Source organism: Peromyscus leucopus, chromosome 4 (assembly GCF_004664715.2).
Source record: "Peromyscus leucopus breed LL Stock chromosome 4, UCI_PerLeu_2.1, whole genome shotgun sequence".
NCBI classification, from domain to species: Eukaryota; Metazoa; Chordata; class Mammalia; order Rodentia; family Cricetidae; genus Peromyscus; species Peromyscus leucopus.
The window spans coordinates 64,816,228-64,828,817 of NC_051066.1; the positions used below are offsets into that span (position 1 = coordinate 64,816,228).

The 12,590-nt window shown below is 36.9% G+C and overlaps 2 protein-coding genes across 2 annotated transcripts; both read right to left on the minus strand.

Moving 5' to 3' along the window:
- Window positions 1-417: 417 nt before the first annotated feature.
- Window positions 418-1,389, minus strand: LOC114683678 (olfactory receptor 4C15-like). The gene has a single exon (XM_028857991.1). The coding sequence runs from the start codon at window positions 1,387-1,389 to the stop codon at window positions 418-420; it is 972 nt and encodes a 323-aa protein (XP_028713824.1).
- Window positions 1,390-11,449: 10,060 nt separating this feature from the next.
- LOC114683691 (olfactory receptor 4C15-like) lies at window positions 11,450-12,385 on the minus strand. Its single transcript, XM_028858004.1, has one exon. The coding sequence runs from the start codon at window positions 12,383-12,385 to the stop codon at window positions 11,450-11,452; it is 936 nt and encodes a 311-aa protein (XP_028713837.1).
- Between the last annotated feature and the right edge of the window lie 205 nt (window positions 12,386-12,590).

A 12,590-nucleotide genomic window follows, 5' to 3' on the forward strand; every position in this document is an offset into this window, starting at 1 on the left:
GAGCTGGTAATAATGGAAGCACTATAAGGAGATCTATAAAAAGCCAGGAGGCTTATATGATGAAGCAGAGCTATGCTTTCCCAGTGGTTCAGAGAATTAAGGGTACAGAATATAGAAGGAGACAGCAGTGCCTAACTGAGGGGCAGGGAGCAAGTTTCCCAGAGAATTCAGGTTTATGGGGTTCAAATAGTGGACCTAGATGATGGTGTGGGAGTGTCTTACAAAACCTAGAAGCATAGACTCTTAAGTTGGTGCTGATATTAAAATTGATACCCAAGACCTGCCTTAGTTTTAATGGAATCAGAAATTCACATCAAGATGGAAAGGCACATCAAGATCTAAACTCAGGTCCTCATGAACACACACCAAGTTCTAAAACAAATTGAGCCATATTTCTATCCCTATAAATTAAATGATTTAATGTTCACCAGAAATATTAAACAATCTTCTCCACATTTTCCTGATGGCATTCTTCATTTCTTTATTCCTGAAAGTGTAAACTATAGGATTCAGTAATGGTGTCAGGACATCAGCAAATATTAACACATTCTTTTCAAAAGATAATGCAGAAGTATTTCGTGCATATATCAATATGCATGGGACAAAGAACAAAAGCACAACAGTAATGTGGGATCCACAGGTGGAGAGAGCTTTACGCCGCCCTTCAGAACTGTGAGATCTCAGAGAGAACAAGATGATACCATAGGAGACAAGCAATAAGGAAAAAATGATGATGCAGATAGACCCACTGTTGGCAAACACTAAAATGACAAAAATATGTGTGTCAGTGCAGGCAAGCTTTAGTAATGGGAACAAGTCACATATGAAATGATCAATAAAATTGGGTCCACAGAAGGGCAGCTGCAATGTGAAGATAATTTGTATGATAGAATGCAAGAAGCCTCCTGCCCAGGCTACTCCCACCAGAATGCCACACACCCTCCTGTTCATGATGGAAGAATAGTGAAGGGGCTTGCAAATGGCCACATAGCGGTCATAGGCCATAGCTGACAGGACAATCACTTCTGCCCCAGCGAAGAAGTGACTACCAAACAGCTGTGCCATGCAACATTCAAAGGAGATAATCTTCCTCTCATAGAAGAAATCTATAATCATCTTTGGTGTCATTACAGAAGAAATGCATGCATCCAAGAAAGATAGAAAAGACAAAAAGAAATACATGGGGGTACCAAAGAGTGAAGGACTGTATACAATTGTTACCACAATTATCATGTTGCCCCCAATAGTTGCAAGGTAAACAAACAAAAATATAACAAACAATATTTTCTCAACTTTTGGGTTCTGTGAAAGTCCAAGAAGTATGAACTCAGTGACAAAGCTCTGGTTTAACATTATTCTTGAGAAAATGTGCAAAATAAATGCATTCATATAAACTTGAAATTATGAGAAATTTTTTCATATATTTTTAATATTATAATCAATAATGAAATAATGCAAAAAATGTTCAGTACTCAACTAACTTGTCAACAGTATGTGACAGGATATAATATTTCTATTTCATTTGTGCAAAAGATATTAAGATCAAACAAACAAAAAATATTTTTCATTTTGAGACTGTAGAGACACAGGTGACAGCACACATGACCACTTAAAAGCCTGAAGAGGATGATGGTTGGGATATTTTATCTCAGTGAGAACTTCAGAGTACAGATTGGTTTTCCACAGTCTACTTCTCTATATAGTTGTTAAAGAATCTATTATTTTGTTTTGTATGAGTGAGGAATCTTCATAAGGCAAAAGGGTAGATGAAGAAGGTATAGAATTTAATGGATCAATGACCTACAAATGAAAATTAATGTCAATCACATAGATGAAAAAAGAGAAATAACTTGTTGAATATAATTTCTAGTCTTGAGACTTGAATATTTACCAATTATGTATACAATGAAAATTTGATTGAGTAAATGCAAGACATATGGTTTGAATTATATGAATTTACTATAAAACATAATGATAAACAACTTACCTTCATATCTCCAAATATTAAGAGGAGTCTCAATTTATACATGTCTAAATAAGACTCACATTAACATGCCCCTAAAAGGCTAAGCATAATTCATCCATTTGAAAACTCTTTCCAATATAAAACTATTTCATAAAACATGTATGTAAATATTCTAGCACCTGAATTCATTTCTCCTAAATAAATACAGCTTTCAATGTTTTAGGTTTCTTCTTCTAATGTACAACAGAAATGTAATCATAAAATATTTTTTCTGTGATTTTATATATATATATGTGTGTAACTTCATATATGTACATATATATGCATATACTAAAAAGTGAGTAAAACAATAATGTGTCTATATAGAAAAGAAAAAAGATTATATTAATGACTTTCATGTAGAGGTAACAAATTTTACATGTAAATAAATCTATCATCTAAAGTTGCTTACAACTGACAATGCATTGTTCCTGAGGAAGGAAAATCACTCTATTGAGGATATGGGCACTAGTAGGTATCCAGTGTTCCACTGAATGGCACCAGACCCATAGGAACAGCACTGATTTAGTGGGTTCAACAACAACAACAAAAATGAAGTGGAGGGGAGGTTTTGCTGTTGATATATTGATGCATTACATTGTATACAGTATGAAAAACTCAACTATAAAGCAAAAATTAATGAATATAAAATAGACAAAATATCATATTATGTAGATAGAAAAATTGCTCATTTTCTGTTGTCAAATAGTCTGAAAACAGCTTTATGTGTAAGAAGCATGTGCGGTGAAATATACTGTCAGACATCAAGGTTTCAGGCCCACAAAAGACAAACACATGGCTCTTTGTTGTAAGGAGATGTTGGAAAAACTGGATGTAGTTCAAGTTTGCTTCAAAATAACCATTTAAACTAGGATGATCTTAATCTCCCAATCATCACTCCTTCACCTCCAAGTGCTAGGATTACAAGATGTGCAACCACAACCTGCCACATTCAGAGTTTTATCAAGATAACTGCACACTGTAAGTCAACAAGAACATGTAAGTATTTACAACAGCATTACTTTTAACAGTGGCCACATGCATATGTTGATGTGAAAACTGAAGCACTCAAAAAAAATAAAAGAATGTCATTGTGCATGTGCATGTGTATTTAGAGAGAAAAAGGTGAAGTAGAGGGGTAAGAAGGTGGAAAGGAATTGGGAGAAGGTTGAGTAGGGAGAGACATAATAAAAATATATTTATGAAAAAAATATTTTAAAACCCTCAATTTAAAAGTTATAACAATTAGGTGAAATTTATTCATACAGTGTTTTGGAGAATATATAAGAAATAACTCCAAATTATAGACATGTTTATACTCAGTATACATGTATACCCAGTCACAAAATTTATTCTAAGAATTATATTAGAATATTTTCATTAGGATATGACACAATATCAAAATATTCCTGTTAGTTTATAAAATTAATATTTAGTGATTATTGATTTCTCTCTTTATTATTATACTCTATACAGATTTCTAAAATAAAGAAACATTGAACATAGAAATTCCTAAAATATCCATAAGAGAAGTGATATATAAACAAGACTTGCAAAATAAATTCATGTGGTACTATAATTAAAATACTAATATGTTAGGTAAGAGAGGCATAAGAATATAAATTGTCCATTTATTAATATTATAGAATAAGTGAAGATATTTTAGTATAAATTTTGTTACTATTATCAAAATATTTTATCATAATATACATCAATATTTAAACCACAAAATTAATTTTCATTTAAAGTTCTGAAAAAATGTGTTTTCAGATTACTTTTTACATTATCAAAAGTGGAACCCTAGCCGGGCGTTGGTGGCGCACGCCTTTAATCCCAGCACTCGGGAGGCAGAGCCAGGCGAATCTCTGTGAGTTCGAGGCCAGCCTGGGCTACCAAGTGAGCTCCAGGAGAGGCGCAAAGTTACACAGAGAAACCCTGTCTGAAAAACAAAACAAAAAAAAAAAAAAGTGAAGTCGATGTGTTAACAGGATGACATCATATATAATAACATGCTTAAAATATTATACTCTTTCCATAAATGATCATACTGCTGAATCAACACACTCTCACCTCCAATTATTCTTAGATTTCAAGTCTAAAGGTTCATTTAAGAACTTACATAATCAGTTTAAACTTGTTCTAAAATTATCTACTATCTTTTTGTCCCCAACAGTCATGAATTTGAACATTAAAGAGCTGTCCCCGTTCTTACTTAAGGACCACTCACTGTATTAACTGATAACTGATCCATTTTTTGGATGATTTGGGGGCATTTTCCTGCTTATGACAACTGCCTATAGTGCCTACTATTTCAATCTCAGTTATTGTAGCAAAAAGCTAATTGTAGCATCAATCTACCTGCAGAAAACATAACATTTTTGTTAATGCAAAATATGCATATACATAAAACTATCAGAGAGAATAAACAGAAAGTTTGTCATTCTATGTAGCTGATTTGAAATGTATTTCAAACAAGTAAAATATTTATATCACCAATAATAATAAGTTGAGGTTGAAATGTTATTTTAAATTACACTTTATGTTAAATTCCATAAGTCAATCTTATTTTAATATAAAATTATCTACAAATAAAAATTGATTTTGTGTGTGTAGCTAAGCAAATGTCTATGACTGTCAGGACAAAGAGTACATTTCAGATTCCTAATCGTTTTTTTCTGTCCTCAGTGTTGCTCTGCTGATTTTCTTAAACTGCTCAACTCACTGGTATTACAATTTCTGTAATCTGAGGGAGTTCTATTTCTTCCCATTTCCTTCCTAATGGATTTTTGAAACTTCTCCTTTGATATCAGGTGATTCACCACATTTTAAGGGACAGCCCAGGCCATGACTACTGCCATTCAAGCAGTTCAGTGACTTAACCACATAATTTCCTAAACAGACCAGAGGTAGAATCCTAATACTGAGAGACACGTAAGAGGACGAGATAAACTTAAATCAGACAACTTCAGTTCATGAGGTTACTGACCATAATGTCCTATCCTGTGCCCCGTGTTACTATGTAGTTGTGCAAATAGAATATTTTATGTTGATTTTCAATGTTGTATAGAGTCAGCAGCAGTTTGTCTGTCATGACCCTGTATCGGTGTTTTTCACAAATATCAAACCTTTAATTCAAGCACTGAATGGCAACTAGACTAGTGTGTAACTGAGTATGAATCAGCAAAACAGTAAATTATTGTTGGACACTATACAGGAAAACATGCTACCTCCTGGATTATTTGGTTTCAATTTGAAGATGACAAGTTGAAAATAATTTTGATTTTAATAAATTTGGGAAATATATAAGAAGGGAGAGAATAAACAGCCTATGAAGTAAGAAAGCAAGAAGGAAAGGGGAGAAGGAAGAGAAGGCTGAAGAAAAGAAGGAAGAAAGGAGGGAAGAAAGGAGTTTGCACACCAGCAACTAATGCATTGGGAACTTGAGGAGCTATTACTTTAAACTGCTATTTTCTGATGGTTAGAGCATTATTTCATTCACTGTTGTGTGCCCTAACTTTGACCATAAAAAATCCTCATTGAAGTAAGGAATCCTTGCATCAGAGTTGACAGAAAAATTTAAGAACACACTTAGAAACTGAAAAGTCTTTTTTTTTTTTTTTTTTTTTTTTTTTTTTTTTTTTTTTTGGTTTTCAAGGTAGCCCAGGCTGGCCTCGAAATCACAGAGATCCGCCTGGCTCTGCCTCCCCAGTGCTGGGATTAAAGGCATGCGCCACCACTGCCCAGCTATTCTATTATTTCTTTAAACACACAGAAGCCTGACTAATACATCTGATTCACAAGCCAAACAAAGATCCAACAAAGAAAGAGAATTACCGATCAATCTCCCTCATAAAAATTGATGCAAAAATACTCAATAAAATATTGACAAACAGACTCCAAGCATCGAAATTTGAAGTGTTTTATCACAATTTAAAAACCACAAATGTAGAAATGCACCTCTAAGTCTCACCTTGTGTTGACCGTGTGTAAAACCTCAAGACACCTATCTCTTGTTTTCTACTGAAATCAGTTCATGTAATGGTGACCAAAATGCTATGTTTTAGCCAATGTCTTCTTCTGCACAGAAAAAGAGAAGACCAAGTCTGGTAGTGAAGGTAGAGGAGATCACAAGTGCTTCCCCACACGTTTGTCAACATGATTTAATAATAGAAGAAAAATGAAGGAGCCAAATTCACTCCCTAACTGCAACTGCAATTAATGGATGTTCCCTGAGAGGTCATCTACCTGTGAGATTTCCTCAAAGCTCCCCTGGGGTTTGGATAACTTTGGCTCCAAAAATATCGAAGACATAACTTTGTTCATTTTTTCACTTTTTTTATGTTTAATTTTCTTCTTTTTTTCATTTCTTTTCTTTTACAATACCATTCCATTCTACATATCAGCCACGGATTCCCTTGTTCTCCCCACTCCTGCCCCCCTCCCCTTCCCCCCAGCCCACTCCCCATTCCCATCTCCACCGAGAATTTGAGGGCTGGTTCTGTATGAAACCATTTTCACTTTCAGGATTAGGAAAGTGTTGTATATTGAATAGACTGTCATGTCTTTGCATAATTTAAATAAAATGCTCACATACTCACAAACCATGATAAGAGCTGAGTTCTGTTTCAAGGAGTTTATCAATCAAACTGTAAGGATAATATTTTGTGTTCTGGGAAACCCTAGCAAGGACTGTTAACTAAAGAAAAACATATCATATATAAATATGTTAGATTGTATACATTAATAAAGATACTCATTTCCATAAAAAGAGTATTTTTGTTTTGTTTTTTCTACAAGGTCATCCATTATTGTGTGTGTGTGTGTGTGTGTGTGTATATATATATATATATATATATATATATATATATATATATGCATATGTACTACATAGATGTTTACATATACATGTGGGGGTGTACAGTTTTCTGTGACCACATTGACTGCACAGTATACTTTCTTTTTTTTTAATCCTGTTTATTTTTTTCTTTTATTTTACAATACTATTCAGTTCTACATAACAGCCACAGATTCCCTTCTTCTCCCACTTCCTGACCCCCTCCTCTTCCCCCCAGCCCACCCCCCCCATTCCCACCAACTCCATATCAAGGCCACCCCGAGGACTGAGATCGACCTGATAGACTCAGTCCAGGCAGGTCCAGTCTCCTCCTCCCAGATTGAGCCAAGCGTCCCTGTATGAGTCCCAGGTTTCAAACAGCTATCTCATGCAGTGAGCCCAGGACCTGGTACCACTGCCTAGATGCCACCCAAACAGATCAAGCCAATCAACTGTCTCAACTATTCAGAGGGCCTGATCCAGTTGGGGGCCCCTCAGCCTTTGGTTCATAGTTCATGTGTTTTCATTCGTTTGGCTATTTGTCCCTGTGCTTTATCCAACCTTGGTTTCAACAATTCTCGCTCATATAAACCCTGCTCTTTCTCACTAATTAGACTCCCAGCGCTCCACCTGGGGCCTAGCCATAGATGTCTGCATCCAGATTCCTCAGTCCTTGGATGGAGTTTCTGGCACAACTGTTAGGGTGTTTGGCCATCCCATCACCAGAGTAGGTCAGTCCCGGCTGTCTCTCGGCCATTGCCAGCAGTCTTTTGTGGGGGTATCTTTGTGGATTTCTGTGGGCCTCTTCAGCACTTTGTTTCTTCCTTTTCTCATGTGGTCTTCATTTACCATGGTCTCCTATTCCTTGTTCTCCCTCTCTGTTCTTGATCCAGGTGGGATCTCTGATCTCTTTCCCTCGACCCTTGCCTTTCATTGCTCCCACTCATGTCCAGGCTGTTCATGTATATATCAGCCATTTCTCCGTCATTGGGTGATCCCCGTGTCTTTCTTGGGGTCCGGTTTTACAGGTAGCCTCACTGGTGATATGAATAGCAGTCCAGTCATCCTTATTCTACATCTAGTATCCGCCTATGAATGAGTACATACCATATTTGTCTTTCTGAGTCTGGGTTACCTCACTCAGGATGATTTTTTCTAGATCCATCCATTTGCCTGCAAACCTCATGATGTCATTGATTTTTCTCTCCTGAGTAGTATTCCAATGTGTATATGTGCCACAATTTATTTATCCATTCTTCAGTTGAAGGGCATCTAGGTTGTTTTCAGGTTTTGGTTATTACAAACAATGCTGATATAAACATAGCTGAGCAAGTGATCTTGTGGTATGATTGAGCATTTCTTGGGTATATGACCAAGAGTGGTATAGCTGGATCTTGGGGGAGATTGATTGCCAATTTTCTAAGAAAGCGCCATATTGATTTCCAAAGTGGTTGTACAAGCTTGCATTCCCACCAGCAGTGGAGGAGAGTTCCCCGAGTTCCACATCCTCTCCAGCATAAAGTGTCCTCAGTGTTTTTGATCTTAGCCATTCTGACAGGTGTAAGGTGGTATCTCAGAGTTGTTTTGATTTGCATTTCCCTGATGATTAGGGATGTTGAGCAATTCCTTAAATGTCTTTCAGCCATTTGAGTTTCCTCTGTTGAGAATTCTCTGTTTAGTTCTATAGCCCATTTCTTAATTGGACTGTTGGTCTTTTTGATGTCTAATTTCTTGAGTTTCTTATATATTCTGGATATCAGTCCTCTGTCAGATGTGGGGTTGGTGAAGATCTTTTCCCATTCTGTAGGCTGCTGCTTTGCCTTGTGACTGTATCCTTTGCTCTACAAAAGCTTCTCAGTTTTAAGAGGTGCATTGATTGATTGTTTCTCTCAGTGCCTGTGCTACTGGTGTTATATTTAAGAAGTGATCTCCTATGCCAATGTGTTCACGACTACTTCCTACTTTCTCTTCTAGCAGGTTCAGAGTAGCTGGATTTATGATGAGGTCCTTGATCCACTTGGACTTAAGTTTTGTGCACGGTGACAGATATGGATCTATTTGCAGCCTTCTACATGTTGATATCCAGTTATGCCAGCACATTTGTTGAAGATGCTTTCTTTTTTCCATTGTAAGAAGCCAAAATTATATGTTCATAGGTGTGTGGGTTAATATCGGGGTCTTCAATTCGATTACATTGGTCCACATGTCTGTTTTTATGCCAACACCAAGCTGTTTTTATTACTGTAGCTCTATAGTAGAGCTTGAAGTCAGGGATTGTGATGCCTCCAGAGGTTGTTTTATTGTACAGGATTCTTTTGGCTATCCTGGGTTTTTTGTTTCTCCATATGAAGTTGAGTATTTTTCTTTCCAGGTCTGTGAAGAATTGTGTTGGTATTTTGATGGGGAATTGCATTGAATCTGTAGATTGCTTTTGGTAAAATTGTCATTTTTGCTATGTTGGTCCTGCCTATCCATGAGCATGGGAGATCTTTCCATTTTCTGACATCTTCAATTTCTTTTTTCAGGAACATAAAGTTCTTGTCATATAGATCATTCACTTGCTTGGTTAGTGTTACCCCAAGGTATTTTATGTCATTTGTGGCTATTGTAAAGGGTGATGTATCTCTAATTACCTTCTCAGCTTCTTTGTCCATTGTATATAGCAGGGCTACTGATTTTTTTTTTGAGTTGATCTTGTATCCTGCTATGTTGCTGAAGGTGTTTATAAGCTTTCTGTGACCACATTGACTGCACAGTATACTTTCTTATGGCCACTCCAATTATGGATCCTTCCTTCTTCCCAAATATACCTCCTCCTATTTATGAGTCTATTGAATTTGACCCCATGGCTTTAAGGTTGATGGATTGCAGATTATTTGATGATTCATAGACCAATCCTGGGACTATATGTTAAAGAAATGGTACTCCTAAACCAGGAATATTTAATTGTGAGTTGCTCCTCAGTGAGATTTCGGGATTCATGACTCCCTTCCCTATACATGATGAAACTTGTGCCAGTCCAGTTCAAGAATCAACAGGTGCTGATTTTTTTATGATTGAAATGATCACGCCATTTCCTGAAGACATGGTTTTATTGTAATCTTCATCATCCTCAAGGTCTTATGATATTTCCTGTCTTCTTTTTCAAGATAGATATATTCTGGATCTAGGGGGGGAGATTATATAGCTGTCCCACTTAGGATGAGCATTAAACAGTCAATATGTGCACTTGGAAGCTGTATAGTTATTTGCATTAAGCATCACACACTGCAAAAAGAAGCTATTCTATACTAGGATAAGAAGTACCCTGGGTGTACAAACAATGTATGGAAGGCTTCCATCATGTCTATTCAGGAAAAAAAAAAAGAAAAGAAAATAATAGTAGATTCTGCCCTAGGTCCTTGAACTTCTTCATAAGCTTTTATCTGCTATCTTCAGGGCTTTGATATTGATATGAATTGAATGAAAGGGAATAAAGAAATGACAAATGTGTATAGAAAAGCTAGGGTGGAAAAAAAGCATGGACTCTGATGGAGATGCACCAAGAGAAACCTGGAAATTTAGCATGTTCCTCATACAGCATGAGCTGGCTGTTTGGAACCTGAGGCTTATACAAGGACACTTCCCTCAGCCTGGGAGGAGGGGACTGGACCTGCCTGGACTAAATCTACCAGGTTGAATTGAGTCCCCAGGGGAGTCTTTGCCCTGGAGGAGATGGGAATGGGGGGGTGGGCTGGTGGGAAGGCAGGGGAGGAGTTGTAGGGGGGAGAACAAGGGAATCCATGGCTGATATGTAAAATTAAAATTAAATTATAAAATAAAAAAATTTTTTAAAAAAAGAACTGAATGGCCAATACCAAGGCAGGGGAAAGGATAGTTAGGGCTGGAAAGCACAGAGAGTACATAGAAGGAGAACTCTGTTAGAAAAAAGTTAGAGCAAGAGAAGGAGGAGAACCTAGAAAAAAAAGTGATATCTGAATTCAAACATGGGAATGACAGGTCTAAAGCACAATGAGAACTCAGAAGAGCACACACAAAACCCTGTGGCTCCATGTGCTGTAGCATCTAGAGCACGTGATGTATCATCTGATACCTCACACTTCACTTCTACTGCCCATAATCAGCAGCCTTTCCCATGAGGTGGCTCCAATCTCTGCAGAGAGATGGGTAGAGAATGTTCTATGGTTCTGGCATTTTTGATAGTCTTGGGTCTTCACTGTATCTTAGACTTCCTCTTTACGGCTTCAAGCAGTTACCTTCTGTTACTCTATAGACACTCCAGCCCTGACATACATGGTTTAACTTCAACTTCACTGAAAAAATAATGCAACAATTTTCCACAATCCTCTTCTACAATCTTATATCTTTCATTCCCACAAAACCAACCCCGCAAAGACAACGTTGCCAACTCTTCCACCCTTCAGCTGGAGTGGCAACAATAGTCTAACACTGTCTGCAGGTTTGTTTTCTTTCTTGTAATAATCCTAGAGAAACCACTCCCTAGGCAGTTGCTCCCAGGGAGAACTGAATTCCTTCTGCTTCATTCCCAGTTACTATTTTTTCTCCTGTCAGATAAGGTCACATTTTATAAATTGGATCCATTGATTGACTTAATGTTTACCAGGAAAATTAAAAATTCTCCTCCACATTTTCCCAATGGCATTCTTCATTTCTTTATTCCTGAAAGTGTAAACTATGGGATTCACCAATGGGGTCAAGACATGAGAAAATACAAAAATATTTTTCTCCAATGATAATGCAGAATTATTTCGTGCATATATTAATATGCATGGGACAAAGAACAAAAGCACAACAGTAATGTGGGATCCACAGGTGGAGAGAGCTTTACGTCGCCCTTCAGAGCTGTGAGATCTCAGAGAGAACAAGATGACAACATAAGAAACAACCAATAAAGAAAAAATAATGATGCAGAAAGCCCCACTGTTGGCAAACACTAAAATGACAAAAATATGTGTGTCAGTGCAGGCAAGCTTTAGTAATGGGAACAAGTCACATATGAAATGATCGATAAAATTGGGTCCACAAAAGGGCAGCTGCAATGTGAAGATAATTTGTATGATAGAATGCAAGAAGCCTCCTGCCCAGGCTACTGCCACCAGAATGCCACACACCTTCCTGTTCATGATGGAAGTATAGTGAAGGGGCTTGCAAATGGCCACATAGCGGTCATAGGCCATGGCTGACAGAACAATCACTTCTGCCCCAGGGAAGAAGTGGACAGCAAATAGCTGTGTCATGCAACATTCAAAGGAGATGCTCTTCCTCTCAAAGAAGAAGTCTATTATCATCTTGGGTGTGATTACAGAAGAAATGCATGCATCCAAGAAAGATAGAAAAGACAAAAAGTAGTACATGGGTGTACCAAAGAGTGTGGGACTACACATAATTGTTACCATAATTATCATGTTGCCCCCAATAGTAAAAAGGTAGACCAACAAAAAGAAAACAAACAATATTTTCTCAACTTTTGGGTTCTGTGAAAGTCCCAAAAGTATGAACTCAGTGACAAAGGTCTGGTTTAGCATGATTCTTGAGAAAAAGACAAAGTAAATGAGTTCACATAAACCTGCAAATATGAGAATTTCTTTATGTATTTTAATATTATCAGCAACAAATAAAATAATGCAAAAATTCTCAGTACTCAACTTTCTTGTCAACACTATGTGACAGGAGATAGCATAACTATTTTTTGTGCAAATATTAATAAAGATATTAAGATCAAATGAACAA